This window comes from Ochotona princeps, chromosome X (assembly GCF_030435755.1).
Source record: "Ochotona princeps isolate mOchPri1 chromosome X, mOchPri1.hap1, whole genome shotgun sequence".
Taxonomy (NCBI): domain Eukaryota; kingdom Metazoa; phylum Chordata; class Mammalia; order Lagomorpha; family Ochotonidae; genus Ochotona; species Ochotona princeps.
In genome coordinates this window covers 69,995,902-70,013,013 of record NC_080865.1, presented here as the reverse complement: position 1 = coordinate 70,013,013, position 17,112 = coordinate 69,995,902, and the positions used below count along the sequence as shown (strand labels likewise).

At 42.5% G+C, this 17,112-nt stretch overlaps 1 protein-coding gene across 1 annotated transcript; it reads right to left on the bottom strand.

Moving 5' to 3' along the window:
* Positions 1–7,728: 7,728 nt before the first annotated feature.
* On the bottom strand, positions 7,729–16,469 carry PWWP3B (PWWP domain containing 3B). The gene is made up of 3 exons (XM_058658422.1): positions 16,345–16,469; positions 13,934–14,083; positions 7,729–11,467 (listed from the first exon to the last, which is right to left on the bottom strand). Exon 3 carries the CDS (start codon positions 11,258–11,260, stop codon positions 9,197–9,199), a length of 2,064 nt encoding a protein of 687 aa, XP_058514405.1. The 5' UTR covers positions 11,261–11,467; positions 13,934–14,083; positions 16,345–16,469; the 3' UTR covers positions 7,729–9,196.
* Between the last annotated feature and the right edge of the window lie 643 nt (positions 16,470–17,112).

The window sequence follows — 17,112 nt, the reverse complement described above, 5'->3', positions numbered from 1 at the left end:
CCCAGAACACCAGCTTCTCAGTTTCCAGTGCAGCTCCCTCCTAGCACATCTGGGAAGGTAGATGAAAATGGTCCGAGTCTATGGGCCTGTTTTCCCACTTGGAAGATCCAGATGGGATGCTGGGTGCAGCCTGACCCAGCCCTGACTATTGCAGGCATTTGGAAAAGCAAATCAACAGATGGAAGATTGAGCTCTTCTCTCTTGCCAACTCTTCCTTTCAAATAAATAAATCAGTTTGCCCCAGCTATAGGCAATGGCATAGGTCGTTTTGTACCAAGGAAAGTGTTACACTGCTGAGAGAAAAGCAGCTAATAGCTGGCGGGCATCTTGGACCTGCTTAATGCCAAATTTGTGTTAATTATATCACTATGCCTGTGTAATTGCTAATCCATTTTTTAAAGATATAGGGGGAGCAGATGGCAGCACGCCAACAGACAGGGTCTGGAAACTCATCCATGAGTGTGCCTGGGTCCTGGGCAGGTGGGCAGGGCCCTAAGCTGGCATGGCATGCAGCCAGAGGACTGGGCATGGTCGGCGGGGGTGGGGGAGCTGTGGATTGTTCACAGAAGCAGGTCTGGATATGTGTGGAAGAGAGGACTGTTGAGGGAGAATGTGACAGGTGAGGAGTGACTTCTGGGAGACTTCCATCAACTTGGCTACTGCACTTGCAGGAAAACAAGGGGTCTGAGACTGGGTGATTTATACGAGAGAAACAAGAGGACCTTTCAGGGCCAAACCAGTACACTTGCCTATGTGGGAGACCTGAGCTGGGATTATTGATATCAACTACTGCCTTCCAGTGCACACAAAACCATGGTTGGGGGGCCTGCCTGGCAGGGCTTGACCACAGTACCTGTCGGTGAATCTTGGGTTATGGGGTGGACCATGTTAGGCTAGGCCATGACACGAGAGAACAGGGTCTGGGAGCAGATTATGTGAGGGGTCATGGCCTCAGCTCTATGGGACTGCCATACAAGCTGGTTTGCTCGAGAGCTGGGATGGTGATGGGCTGCACTAGGCATGACCACGGAACTCAACAACACTCATGGTTGTTGGGGTTGGGAATAGACTGGGTTGGTCCAGGCTGTAGCACCCTCAGGGCTGTGGGGAGGGCTGGGCCACAACATCCACCAAAAAATACACACAGAGGCTGATACTGGGCAGGGGAGGCAGGCGGAGTGTGGGGTTGTGGGGCTAGCACCCACCAGCATGCACAAGATCTGTGGCTTGGAGTGGGCCTAGTAGGGAAAGTGTGGGCACCTCTCTGATGGGCTTCATGAGAACCAGGGCTAGGGGTGGGCCTGGCTAGAGAGAGTGGCACCTTCTGGCATGAGTATGGGTTGGATAGTGGGGTCAGTTGGGTTGAGCTAGGTTTCAGTGCCCATTGATGCTACGAGATCTGAATGGGGGTGTGGGACAGATTGGACCATTCTGCTGCACATACTGGCGTGCACAGGAACCAGGACTAGGAGTGGGCCTACTGGGAGTTATTGGGGGTCTCTCCAAATAGGCTGCAGTTCCTGCTGGTGTATGTGAAAGCCGAGTGTGTGGTGGACAGTGTTAGGCTGGCCCATAGCATCCATTGATTTGCTTATGAGTTGGGACTAGGGGACAGAATTGACCCGGTGACTGTAACCACTAGTGTGTGTGTGGGCTGATGTGGGTAATAGACTGAGCCAGACCCCACATTGACTGGCACACACAGGAGTCAGGTTGGGATCACCTCTGGCAAGGTTTTTTGGGGGACCCCCCCCCCTGCCAACTTGATCACTGGACTCAAAACTCTCTAAAAGCACATTGAAGGTCACAGGATACATGGCCCGACCGTAGAATGCAAATGTCGGAACTGGGTCTCCATGATTACTGAGGCTGGTGCGGTGGACGGCATGTCCAGATGCTCATGCAGGACATGATGACCAGTTCATTGAGGCCTGCAAAGGATGTCTGACACCGTAAAAGGCAGAACAAATTGGACAGTTCTCCTGATCAAGCTTTGACAGCGAGTATCTGGGTGAGTCGAAATTCTAAGGTGGACTATTTCAGTCAATGGACCTTGGAAGGATTTCCTCAACCTTGGAGCAACAGCAGTATCTCAGAACTATCAAAATCACTTAAGCAATACCCTTGGAACATGCTCCACAATAGGGACCCTAGGATGGCATCGGGTGGCCTTCTCCTGTTCCTGGATACTGATATGGTTGTGTTGCTGAGAGCAGCCCTCTCTGTTTCTCCACTTTCCCTAGATACCAGAAGAAAAAGGAGATTTAAGACAGCTGTCTCATCCACTTTTCACCATTCCTTGACCCTCCTGACGCTAATCAGTGGTCCACATGGGCATGCATCCCTCTCAACTACGTAAACATCATAAAAAGTAAAAGGAATTCAATTATTAATAAGTAAATAAATAAATATTTTTAAAATTTTATAATATTTACTATCACAAAAACGTTGCATGTTAGAATAAACAACTCACTGATTCAAATTTTAACTTTAATTCTATGTATTAATAATGTTTGGAAAACTCATGTTTCTCTGAATGAGTTCCTTTCCTGTAATCCATGTCCCAATTCCAAATTCTTGTTCTATTTGAAATTTGAAATGATTAACCAATCAGTGCTTTATATTGCTGGAACCATTGGAAATTATTCTATCAATAAGCTAAATTGATAGATCATGCTTGCTTTGGGACAATTGCCATGTATTTGGACACAAAAGACTCAGAACACTGTTCTTGCTTTTTCTTTTTTTATGTCAAACTACATGATATATTAAGCAATCAACCTGAACTCCTATGTTTACAGTAGACTACAATAACATTATCTGCCTTCTGCATGGAGGCAGATTATTGTATTATGAGGATCGCATTACTAGAAGTTAGTAAGACAGCTAAAAACTTGTATGTTCTTTGTTTTTTAAAATCATTCAACTACTGAAGAATGGATACTCCTCAAAAAGGAGTTTTAGGGAAATGTAGACTGAACCTTTTTCAAGTTTTACCTTTTTACAGTTTATTATATGCTGAGATTTATTTGCCTATAGATTAGATGTAGGTAATGCATAATTTTTTCTTATAATTGGAGATTGTTTTGTTAAAACAACTAAAGTTAATACATAAGCAACGATCTCTGTCATCGCTGTCACTGGTTTGTTGTTTCAAATCTATTTCAAAGCTATTTTTTTTCCCAAAATTAATTACACATAAAGGGGAAATTCAGGAATTATCTTAAGATGAAATCCAATAATTTATAACAATGAAGCAAAAAAGAAGAAAATAGTCCTTTTTCATTTCACAAAGAAATACATTTAGAAATTTGCATTTGCTGGTAAGTATTGAGCAGGATGCTAGTTAGTGAACAAAGAAGAGAATCCAACAGCTAGTTAGTGAACTCCACACTTCTGAACCCCACACTTCCTGTGTCCATCCAACATGGCTGCAGGTTGTCATACCCACTCTCCCATGATGCACCTATGGTTCACTTTGTCCATCATGCACATGTGTGCTGAGCTCTTCATGGAGATGCCATGAAACCTTCCCTGAGATCACCATGTGCACTAAGGTCCTGCCCAACCTGTGTCCCCATTTGTGTATTTTGTTAGTACATCATGTTCTACCCGCTAAAGGAGTGAACAAAATTTCAGCCAAGGAAGCAGCAGCGCCAACAGACGCCTCTCTCCCTACTCCAGTCTGAGTGTGAACTATCTGTTTAAATAAACTTTGCTCTCATTCTTGTAGTTTAAATCTCTGCTTTGAATTTTTCTCTCAAGCCAAGCAAAGAATTTGAAATAAATTCAGCCAGGGACTCTCATACACCTATACCCCACAACAATTTCTTGATATCTGACCACTGCTGTGTTGTGTAAAAAAAAAAAAAAAAAAGACCATTAATTTTTTTTTCTAGACTTATTTTATTTTTTAATTAGAAAGGCAGATATATAGAGAGAAGGAGACACAGAAAGAAAGATCCATTTGTTGGTTCACTCCCCATGAGGCTATAATGGCTGGAGATGAGCCAATCTGAAAGCAGCAGCCAGGAGCTTCTGGTCTCCCATGCAGGTGCAGGGTCCCAAGGCTTTGGGCCATCCTCTACTGCTTTCCCAGGCCACAAGCAGGGAGCTGGATGGGATGTGGAACAGCTGAGGTATGAACTGGCACCCAGATGGGATCCCAGCACATGCAAGGCAAAGATTTAGCCAGTAGGCTAATGTGCTGACCTGACTGTGAACCTTAGATTAAATTGTCAAATGCAGCTCCCTGACCCAGGTGCATTTTAGACCAGCACGAGTGTGGCCAGTTGGACTGCTTAACCTCCCAGGGAAGGGGGAAGCCCGGTGAGGCCCCGGGCCTCCTTGGTCTGGGTGCTTTTTAGATTGGCATGAATGCGGGCAGTCAGGCAGCTTAACCCTCCCACAGAGGGGGAAACCCAACGAGGCCCTGGGCTTCCCTATCCTGGGTGCTTTTTAGTCTGGCACGAGTGCAGACAGTTGGGTAGCTTAACCCCTGGGAGAGGAGGAAGCCTGGCCAGCTCTTGAGCCTCTCCGGCCTGGGTGCTTTTTAGACCGGTATGAGTGCGGGCAGTCAGGTGGCTTAACTCCCCAGGGGAGCCCTGGGCAGCCCGGCAAATTGCTCTGGGGACTTGGGGTGTGAGTACAGGGGGCCCAGGTGATGGCACAGGTTGCAATGAGTAGGGACTTAAGGGTTCCTGTCCAGGTGAGGAATGACTACTGAGGGACTTACATAGAGAAGCCCACTGTACTTGCCAAGACCTAGCAGTTTAAGCATCAAACCTAAGCACCAGCATACGTGGAAGACCTGAACAAGGTTAGTTAGCATTGACCATACTGAATACCATTCACTGTTGCATGCTAAAGCTAAGGCTGGGGGGCCTGCCTGGTGGGGTATCAATCAGGGAAAGTCAGAACAGGGGACAGGTAACACTAGGCTGGCCCATAACACTAACCAGCATGCGAGAGAATCAGGGGCAGGTCTGGGGGCAGAATCTGTGGAAAGGTATGTGGCTCACTCCTGTGGAACTGCAATCTCTGCTGGCATGCCAAGGATCTCTGGCTGGGAACAGGCCTGGTTGGGGAAATAAGGGGACGGCCCTGGCCGGTTTGGGGTTCCCACTGGTGAGTGCAAGAGCTGGAATCCGGTCAGTGGTCTGGGCTGGACATGGCTGCAATGTCCCCTGGCATGGGTGGGGACTGGGTCTGGGGTGTGCCAGACTTAGCCAGACTCCAGTACCCACTGGTACTCGTGAGAGCCAGGGTGGGTGTAGAATGGGCTGGGTTAGGTCTTGGCTCCCATTTAACCACATGAGAGCTGTGTCTGGGCACGGACCAGGTATGGTTGGGCTGTTACTCCCAACAATAAGAACCAAAATGGGTATGAGCCGGTAGGGTAAGGCCACTGTTTCCACCAGCATAAGAGGTGGACAAAATCAGCCTGGATCAAGGACCCATCAATGTATGTGAGATCTGCTGCTGGGAGACCTGATGGAGGAGCTTGCGGAACTCCTTTGTCAGGATGCAGTCCCTACAGGTGAGCACAATAACTAACGCAGGGAACAGCCCAGACCAGGCCAGGTTACTGTACCCATTTGGCATACATGTGGGTCAGGTCTGGGGTGGGCAACATTGGGCCAGTTTATAAAATCCACTAGCAGATCTCAGAACCAGGACGGGGTGTAGGACAGGCCGGGATGGCCTGTAACACCAGACAATTCACATTAGGGCTGGGAATGGGAGCAGTCCAGGCTGGGTTAGGCTGCATCACCCACCAGTGGGAGTTAGAACTGGGAGCAGGCTGTACCAAGTCAGGCTATAGCACTTGCTTGTGTATGCTGAGGTGAAGCAAGCCATGCCAGTCTTCACATGATAGGTGCTGTGTGCATGAGTCCTGGGAGCCTCCAACAGTGCCCAGGTCACCTGGCCCTAATCTTTGGGCCGACCTGCAAGGTAGGTGCTTGGTCCATGAACCCTGAGGCCTGCCTGTACAATGGGTGCCAGGTCCATGAGCCATGGATGCAGGGGCGTCCAGTGGGCCCCAGGTCGCCTGGACCGGGTTCTTGCACCCACCTGCACAGCAGGTACTGGGTCCGTGAACCACGGGTGTGGAGGGTCTGATGGGGCCTGGGTCGCCTGGCCCAGGTCCTTGGGCCTGCCTGTATGGTGGATGTCAGGTCCAGGAGCCCTGGAGGTGGTGGGTTGGGCAGGGCGTGTATCACCTGGCATGGGTCCTTTGGGCCTGCCTGCATGGTGAGTGCCTGGTTCATGAGCTCTGGGTGTGGGGGTTTGTGGCAGGGTCTGGGACTTCTGGCCTGGGTTCTTGGGCCTGCCTGATTGGTAGGTGTCAGGTCTAGGAGCCCTGGGTAGGGGTTGTGGTAGGGCCTGGGTTGCCTGACCTAGGTCCTTGGGCCTCCTACAAGAACTAGTGTTCCTCAATGGAAAAGATGGAACAGTAGTCGCTAGGCCATGATCACACGAAAGATATTGCGGTCCATTGGGGTCTGCAGAGGACATCTGTACTATACCAGAGGGAGGGCAGAACAAGTTGGACAACTACTCCAGCCAAACAATGACAGCAAAAATCTTGGAAAATTGAGACTCTAAGGTGGACTGTGTCAGCCAATGGACATTCAAAGAGCTTCCTCTTTCTTGGATCAGCAAGATTGACAGCATTTCAGAACTATCGAAACCACCTGAGCAGAACCCTCGGAGCATGTACCACATCAGGACCCTGGGTTGATATCACGTGGCTGCTCCCCACCCCCGGGTACTTGGGGTGGTTAGGAGGCTGGGTATGGCTTCTCCCTTCATCTCCCCCTTGCTCCCAGAAGCAAGAAGAAAAAATAGAAAACTTGGAAACAATGATCACATCCACTTTTCCCTAACCCTAGAACCTTCCCACCTTGATCAACTATGTAAATATCATAAAAAAAGAAAAGGAGCCAAGTTTGCAAGAAAAAAAATTATCAAATATAGTCAATGGAAATACTATAAAGTAAATAGTATGTTCTTTTGAAAAATATGAAGAATTGATCCAATTCATCTAATGTATTAAATTTATATGCAAAGTGCTGCTGGTAGTATTCTAACTTTCTTTTCATGATCATGGAATTAGTAGTGATGTCCTCTCATTTCTGCTATTGGTAATTTGTATTTTCCTTTTCCTTGGTAGCCTTACCAAATTGATTTTTTCAAAGAGCAAGCTTTAGGTGTCATTGATTTATTATTTTATTACTTTCAGCTTAATAAATTCATGTTATAATATTTATTTCCTTTCTTTTGCCTTTAAAAAAATTAGTGTGTATTTCTTTCCCTAGTTTCATGGGTGAAAATTTAGGTTATTGATTTTAGCAGGAGGAATGGGGGAGGAATGTATGTACTTGTTATCCAGAACTGGGAACTTAGTAAATTTTCATAGTTTTGCTTATGAATGATTAAAATGTTTAATACATGTTGATACAGTAACACCTATTTATTTTTTGCCATACAGATGCATGTGTGTGTGTTTTAGCCTGAGTGTCCATAAAAGAGACCTGATACAAGCACTTCCTTGAGAACACTTATTTAGAATGGTAATTTATATTGTGTGCTAAAATACTGACAACTACAGTGAGCCAGAATTCAAAATAAATGATGTGCATGTGTATGGAGGAGTGTATTCTAACTTACACATGTATCTCTTAAGCAGGTGCAATACCTCAAATACGACATGAACGTGCAAAGTGAAGAATATAATGATTTTATTGAAAGTCAAAACATCAAATTTTTATAAATTTCACATAAACATGTAGCCATGTGAACACAAAAAAAGAGCCCAAAAGAGAAAGGTGTCTAACTCTAAGCTGTTAAAGACTAGACAGGTGCATGTTAAGCCTTCAACATTTTTTTAACATCAAGATTTTAAAATATACTGGCTTTCCTAGCATTTATTCTCACACAACTGTTTCAAGCTAGAACAAACAATTTATTGAATTCACACTTTAATGGGTTCTATTTAACCCATTATTTGGAAAATATGTCACATGTACTCAGATAAAATTTTCTGTGACTTTTAATTCTAAATTCCAGATTCTTGTGCATCTACAACAGCTAGCAGTGTGGAATGACTTATCAGTAGGCATTTACATTAATGGAACGAATTGGAAGTTTTCTCTGTTAGAGAAGCCAGAAAATAAACCGTGCTTGGTTTGAGGCATATTTGGTGATAAAAGACTAAGAACATGGCACTTGCTTTTTTTTCCCTACGGTTTATATCAAACTAGATGGGCTCGTAAGCAGTTACTCTGGCTAACAGATCTAGGGTGGCCAGATCAAAAATACAACGCATCTAGCTGCCTTCTACATGTGGTCAGATAACTACATTGCGAAGAGGATCCACTCACTGCTCGCCATAAAGACAGCCAGCAGTTTGTCTGTTTCAAGAAAGTCTTCAGCTTTTTAAACAATAGACATTTCCCCAAAATAGAATTTCAGGGAAGTGTAGAATGAACAATCATGTTTGAGTTTCAAGGTTGTCAAAATTATTTTCTATATGCTGAGATGTTATTCACACATGTATAGACTACATGCAAATAGTCTATTTTTTGTATTTCAGAGATTTTCTGCAAAAGCAATTCTAGTTATTTATAATATATAGCAAAGCTTATCTATCTTTGGTTCTATGTCTCAGAGATATATTTTTCCAAAAATAAATAGGCATGGCAATAAAAATAATTCAACTATCTTAAGAGAAAACTGAATATCTTATAAAAAGCGAAAAATATATAATTGCTGTTTCTTAAATTTTTTTTCTAATTATCTTGCTTAATATTTACTAACAGTGCAATTTTAATATTAAAATGACTGTGCACACTGTATTTACCTATACAGAATAGAAACAAAGACATCATGAAACAAAGTAGTGCTTTTCTTTAAGAATCACTAATGCATTATGCATTCTAAAATTGCATGGAAAAGCAAAGTTGCTGAAATAAGCTGGCAAAATTGACTTTGAAAAAAATCACAACAAAGGGTAATGAAGATGTAGTGCTACCCACGGATCCTGGAGATCCCAAGGGGGGAAAAAAAAACAAAGAGAGAACATGTTACTCAAAGTCTCACATTTTCAGAAGCTGCATACATGTCATTAATTTTCTGAGTTTTTTTAAAGAACATCGATGAGAGCATCTTATGATTTGGACTCTCAGAAAATCTAATGAGTTTCTGTTGTTGATGGTTTCCGTCTTTTCTCAGATAAGATTTTCGAATCAAATAATTCTCTTTCCCTATAGCCTAGAGATGGTCCTTTTAGATACTTTGCTTCTGCTGCTTTGTAATCTAACCCATCAACAGCAGAGATTGAACAAATAATAGCTTCTGGTAGAAGAACTTCCAGGATAAATTTAATTTTATCATGTTGTATGAGGCTCATCATTTTTTCATCTACTTGATTGCAGACTTCCTGTAAGTATTTCACCACCTCATCCAATTGATCGTCATCCTCTAAGTAAGTTTCAATACAGCGTGAGAATCTCTTTGAATTCAAAAATGATTTCAGCCATCTGGATCCCTTAGTGCCATTTAAAATGGACTGAAGATGGTTCTCTGTTCCCTTTGCATTCACAATGAAGTCCACAAGGTTTTTATTGGCTCGGTCCCGTGCAGCCTTCATCCGGTCTGGAAGAAGTTTCTGGAAAGACATTTTCTTGGTCTTAGAAGTCACAGCCATGGGTCCCAACATATCATCATCATATAGTTTTGGAAATATATTCCTGAAGGTATCTTGTTTGATTATCTTTCTAACTGGATAACTAATATCAGCAGCATAATACTCAAAGAAAGAGCCTGCAAATGAACCACAACCTATTCTAACTCTGTAGTCACAAATCAGTGAGATGCACCAGTCAATACTTTCACTGTAAGCTTCCCTGGCTTTTTCCACTAGTGTTTGTTTCTCTTTACAATCAAATTTCTTTAATCTTCTGAAAGATACTCTCATGCCTTTCTTTTCGGGAGTCATGTTTGCCTCAATGAAAAGTATACTTGCTTTCCTTTCTTTTCGCCTGATGCTTTTTACCACTGCTGGCCAATAGGGGTATTTTTTATATTTAAACCAGACTATCATTCCTGTTTCAAAGGGACGTTTCTCATATTGAAAAATGACACGTGGAAGTTCTTCTTCCTCATCTTCAGCTGACATGGAATCAACGACAGAACTTAGGCGCAATGACCTTTCAGAAGGTGGGAATTCATCGAAATCATCAAAATCTAGTCTGTTGAAATACCTTTCACTACTTACAAGGGGAGGATTAGAGGCACTAGAAGAGCCCTGGCCATCCTGTGAACAAGTTCCAGCAGACGTTGCAGCACCCACTCCAGTAGAGGTTGAAGCACCCACCTCAGATTCTACAGAAGGGTGATTCTGGCTGGGATCTAAGCATGGATTTGGATTTGAGGGGCCCTCTCCAGGATCTTCAATATTCTCTGGGGAGACAGAGGAAACAGCCAAGGGCTCTGGGCACACATCTTCTGACTCCTCTTTCAAAGCTTTGGGCATCAAAGGAGCATCTGATGACAAATCTGGAACAAACTTCTCTTCTTTAATATCTTCCTCTTTGACTGTGGAATGAATAGGTATAAGACATATATCAATCTTTTTCTTGTCTTCTTTTTCATCTTCACCTTCTGGAAGTGAAGGGAAAGTTTGGCTCCAGCTAGAGCTTAGTGATGGCTTTGTTTCCATTTCACTTGGAATGGTTGTGTGCATCTGTGGCTTGTCATCAGACAGGGTGCCACCATTCTCTGGAGATACTGACGAGGATGCTGGGCTGCCACTTTGCTCCAAACATATTGGTAAGTCTTCTTCATGCTTGCGATACTTTTTACAAGGGGGTGAATTGGATAATGTTGGTGGTACATCTTCAGCCAGGGTACTGGGCTCTTCTTCATCTGAAATGCTTGTTTGACTCAAATTTGGCCTCTCATTCAGAATATCCAGTGCCAGTTTAAGTGACCTTCCATAGGCTGTCTCCTCGTAAGTTAAACCACTGGCATCTCCCTGCACTGCTAGTGAGGAGGCAATGGCTTCTATCTGAGACTTATTTAGGAGCTTTGTTTCTGTGCTCTCTACTATAATTTTTTCTCCCAGTGAGAGTATTTGAACTTCCAGGGGAAATGTCTGTTTTCTCTTACTGTTTGATGATGTTTCACAACTGGACACAACTTTTGCTGGCCACAACTGGTCTTTCCAATTGCACAGGACATACTCAGCATCCATTATGATTTAAATTTGTGTATGGATGGGTTTTTTGTCAGGGATTGAGGTGGCCAGCTAGCCCTGTCCTGATAATTCAGGTTCTACCACAAACAGCACTCCTAACAAATCCTTGCTGACTTTAGGATTACAAAGAGTTACAGTTTGTGTGGACTGTTCTTTTCCACCTCAGTCTCCAAAAGATACTTGAACACGTTGTTTGGCACAATCCTAGAAGACACAGAAATAGGGAAAAATACAAACATCAGCAAACAAAATGATTCTGTCAAAGTAGATGGTGAACAATTGCTGATAGTGAAAAGGTAAGTGAGAATGTTAAGTACAGCATTGGACAGAAGGGAGGAAAAAAATGTGCAAGCAGGCAATCAGAACTAGAAACATGGTTTTGCAATGTCAAAGTCAAGACCTCGCCCTCATCACTGTGCATGTTTACAAAGGTGTGAATGTGCATACACACCAGCAGAAGTGGCAGTACTTGTGGGGCTGCATCAGGGACTCTGTGTATGTCATTAGGACTCTGTGTATGTCATTAAATACTTTGGTACCTTTGTGGCTCTACTGTATTTAATGGCTTTGTCTCTCTAAATTTACCACGCATCAGAGTCATCTGGAGAACTTATTGGATTTCTAGGCTTCTTCCTAAAATTTTATTCAAATTTGAATTGCAATCAAGATTAGTGAAATAGGTCAGTCCCAAAAGATCAGCTGCAATATGTTTACACTCTGATACGTGGGAGTGAAAATAGAATACAAAAAAAAGGTATAGGAAAAAAATAGGCATCTTAGTATTTGTTCTTTTTAGCTCTTGGTTGTATTTCTGTGAAACTGTGGTCTTTCTAGTTTTTACTGGTAAAATATTACAGTTGCTGGTGCATTAAACCCGTAACTAGAGTGAATAGAAAGTATGTTTTTGCAAAAATTAGAGGAAAAAAGGAAGGAAAGAGGGGATCGAGGGGGAGAAAGGGGGGCAAGAGAGAAGTATCACTGTCTTAGAATCGTACTTATGAAACACATGAAGTCTGTTCTCTTTATATTAATAAAAACGTAAAAACCTGACATTTATTGAAGAGAAGATAAGGCAAAGCTACAAAAACAACCTCAAATTTTATAGTTCTAATAAGTTCCCGAATGATTGTGATGCTGAATGTTCGAAAACTTTTAAGAATGGCCCAGCGTGGTAGCCTAGCAGTTAAAGTCCTCACCTTGCATGTGCCGGGATCCCATACGGGCACTGGTTCTAATCCCGGCAGCTTCACTTCCCATCCAGCTCCCTGCTTGTGGCCTGGGAAAGCAGTCGAGGACGGCCCAAAGCCTTGGGACCCTGCACCCGCATGGGAGACCCAGAAGAGGCTCGTAGCTCCTGGCTTCAGATCAGCACAGCTCTGGCCTTTGCGGCCGCTTGGGGAGTGAATTAATGGACAGAAGATCTTCCTTTCTGTCTCTCCTCCTCTCTGTATATCTGATTTTCCAATAAAAATAAAATAAATCTTTTAAAAAACTTTTAAGAAGCAATGGTTTCCTGAACACACAATTTTATGATTTTTAAGCTGTGAGTGCTCTGCTGTTCACTCCAGGGAGGCAGACAATGATGACATAGTATATGTCTCCTGGACCCGGAAAACATCATAATGACACTGTTAAAGCACAAGCTTAAAGCAGAAAAACAAAATGATTGCTATGATCATTTATCTTTAAAAGATGCATTTAATTATTCAATTGAAAAGGGGTCTGGGCTAAGGCTGAAGCTAGGAGCCAAGAACTCCAGAAACTCTATGCTGGTCTCCCAAATCAGTGGCAGGGGCTCAAATCAAATACTTGGGTCATCTTCCAATCCCTTTCTGGCTGCGCTAGTAGGGAGTTGATTCAGAAGAAGAGCACCCCAGATAGAATTGGCACTCTGATATGGGATGCTGGCACAGTGCAAGTGCTGGCTTAACCCGCTGTGTTACAAAGCTGGCCCCAAAGGCTGCTTACTGAGTAATAATCAGGGAATAGAGAATCAGATCACTGGCTGGAACATCAGAGAGATTCTAGTATGATCTCTTCACAGTGACTTAGTGCATGAGCTTCTTTCTTTCTTTTAAATTACATTTCATTTTATGACACAGTTTCATAGGCTCTGGGATTCCCCCAACCCCTCCCCGTGCCCTCCCCCCATGGTGGATTCCTCCACCTTGTTGCAGTATTAATGAGCCTCTTTCTAAAAACTAAAAGGAGTTTTAATCACAAAATGTTACACTGCTGCAAAATAGAGGAGAAAATACCCTACATTCTCAACACAATATAATTTTAATATGCACTGTGATATTTAATTTAAAATGCTATACCTGGAATTAGCATTGTGGCACTGCAGGTTAAATTGCCACCTGTGATGTCAGCATCACATGATGAGCACCTATTTGAGTTCTGGCTGCCTCACTTCCCATCCAGCTCACTGTTAAGGTCACCCACAGAGGACCTCTGTGCAGTTCCATGTTCCTGGCTTCAGCCCGATTCATCTCTTTCCCTCCCTCCCTCCCTTTCTCTCATTCTCTCCCCCTGTGTTTCTGTGTGGGTATGCACCCCTCTCTGCAGTTCTGCCTTTTCAGTAATCTGTATTTTTTTTAATGCTGATTGTAGAAAAAGGAGAAAAAGACATCATCTCCCAAATTCTCAACATGAAATGAAAAGTCTTACCCTCCGTCAAGGGGGATCGTGGTGGGTCTGCTCCTGTTACTCAGCAGTGCTGTCACTGTACGTGGCCTTTCTGTGGGCACACAACCTTCCTGGAGCTCAGCTGGTGTCACATGCAGATTGCCCAGGTCATAGGTGTCTCTGAGATTTGTTCTAAAGGAAGAGAGTGGTAAGTCAATTTAAATGGAAAACTGTCAAGAAATTTTCCTACAGGAAAATTCTACAGGGATCTCATTGAGAAACACAGGAAGAAGCTGAATATGCTATGATGTGTATGCCTTGTTTGTTGTCCTTACACTCTAAATGCTCTGCGCGACACAGCCAGCGTGTATTCATGCTGAAATCATTGCTCTCGGGAAAACCGTCATGTGGAGACATGAGAGGTACACTTATCTTGTGTCTGCTAGAAGTCAGATTCTAGATTTTCTGTTGGAATCCTTACAGCAGAAGCAGGTAGATTTTTCTTTCACACACATTTTAATTTAAACTCAATTACCATGCATATATTATCTAGTAGTTCACTAATAATTTCATTGCTCTTGTTTATCTATTCATAAAAAAGAAATAAAAGAAAAAAAGGTGGCCTGCAGAAATTCCAGGACATTTTGCCAGCGCCATCTTGTGTCGGAAACCAGAATTTCAGCCCGCACTTTAGGTTTAGGCAGAAACTCAATCACTAACCATGTCATTATTGTTAAAGAAGGATGTGAATTATTTCCAGCTAGCCAGCAGCTTTCTCAGACTTCTAGAATTCTCTAAACTTAAGGGTTTGGTTGTATGGGAGTATTATATGGTCATAATGTCTTAACTTCAATATCACTAATGATAAAAATGTCTTATAACTTATTGAAAATTCAAAAGATGCAGAAAGCTATATATATATATGACAAAGAAAGCACAATTCTACACAAAATAACTAGTATGATGGTTGTTTACACAGCTTTTCATATTTTTTGCATACATAGATGAATGTGTGTAATTTCACAGTATTTTAGGATTCCATTCAAGGGCCTGCCTTGATGCTCATTCTATATTAAATATTTTCACATGATTTTAAATGTTTATGAAACAAAAGTTTCCCTATGTTTATAACATTTTATATTAATGCTTCCCCTGAAGATGTAAAAAAGAATGTATTAATCATTTTCAAAATAAAGATTATATCCAGCCCTGTCTCTTCAAACTATTTGAAAAAATCCTATTGCTAGTTTGGCAGGTTATGCTTTTCCAGATTTGGTTACATATATTATAGCAACATATATGTTATAGTAAAATAAATTTTATTCATGCTTATTCTTATATTAATACATATATGTATTGTTTTACATGCTACTCTGGAATTTCCCTTACACAGTTTATACAATTTCTCTGACATTTCGAAACTACTACATGTAAAGGTTGCTGCTTTAATTTGCCAGATGCAATGAGTAGATGCGCCATGCTATCTAATATTTTTCAAACTGCTTCTAGAAATAAATCAAATCATCACTCTTAAATATGGGTTATAGAGAAAAATGGTTCTTGCTGACCTCATCCTCATCTGTAGACTGAAATAGTAAATTGCAAGGAGGACACCTGAATGGCTGTACCTAGCACAGCAAATCAGGCTACCCACTTAATCAAGTCCAAGAAAATTTCCACAATTGGCAAAAGAAGGGGATATGTGGGGCAGTGTGTGTGTGTGTGTGTGTGTGTGTGTGTGTGTGTGTGTGTGTGACTATGAGCATTTCTGTATCTGGTACTCTGTTTCAGCTTCATTTTTGTTTCTTGATTGTAAAATTAATCATGGGGAAATCTTTTCCAAAGCTGCAGAACCAGCCTAAAACAAATTAAAGTAACAACCTGACCATTCAGTTAACATAAACCTGGGAATGTATTTTCCTCCAGAGTTTATTTCAATCACATATGTATAGTTATGCTATGTTATATATAGTTAAATATGCAAGTATCTTCATTCAACTACATATTTGAGTTCTTTTCTGGGCTCATGTCCATGTGACACATACAGAATCTTTCTGTGCATCAATCAATTTATGAAGTTATTTCCTCCATGTTGTCAAATACTTGTAGCAGCTTTTGTGTCAATTAATAAATGTTTAAGAATTCAAACAATAGCAGAATGTCTACCAATACATATATAGAATCCCAAGTCAATAAATTAACATGAATGGCCCTGCTGCACTAAAGCCTTAATTTAGAGGCTGTAATCTGATCACCCCTTCTCCCACTGTGGACTTATAAAGCACTGGGAGACAGAGAAATTCCAGAGGATTAATTCCTTCAAAATGCCAGCAATTCTCTCAAACCCACACATCGTTTTCACTACTCCAAGACTGCCATCCCTATTTTTCTCACCTTTGCTCTGGGGCCCTGCAGAGTCACTAGAAAATAACCAAATTTAAGACAGCCATTACCTTGAAGCTTCTTGTCAGCTGCAGCCTGGTGAAAAGCAGCTCCTCCCCCAAGACTGGCCAGGCACAGCTCACTTCCCAGCTGCTCAGAGCTGGCTCCGCCTCCTGGCTGGGATGAAGAGCAGAAGGCCCCCCGCCCAAATTAGAGGTGGGAGAATTGCCAGGAGAAATCAATGCGGTGTTGTAGACGTGTTCTCTTTCTTTTCTTTCTTTCTTTTTTTTTTAAACAACTTTAAAGTGAAATGCAACAAGTATCTGTCTCCCTTGAAACCCTGGAGTGTGTTATTTCTTGAAGAAAATAGATAGTAAATCACTTGCTCATGTATCAAAAATTCAAATCAAGTGTTCGCTATATATACTGTTTTCTTGGCTTCTCTGGCATCTAGTGTCTGGTCAAAGTTCCATTAAAATAGTTTATGAACAATATTGGTTGGGATTACACTAAAAATGTGCAAATTTTAAAGGACAAGTGACTTTTAAAAATCTTTTTTTGTTTCCAGGATATGTATGACTCTTTTAAATTGAGATCTTCTCTTAAATCCTTCAGCAAAGGGTTCTTTCTCCCATATAGTTGTTTCTGAAAACATTGAAAAGACTGAAGGCCCGGCAGCGTGGCCTAGCGGCTAAAGTCCTCGCCTTGAAAGCCCCAGGATCCCATATGGGCACCGGTTCTAATCCCGGCAGCTCCACTTCCCATCCAGCTCCCTGCTTGTGGCCTGGGAAAGCAGTCGAGGACGGCCCAAAGCCTTGGGACCCTGCATCCGCATAGGA

Excerpts from the sequence above, each read along its gene's own strand:
- PWWP3B (XM_058658422.1), bottom strand. The coding sequence starts at position 11,260 with ATGGATGCTGAGTATGTCCTGTGCAATTGGAAAGACCAGTTGTGGCCA.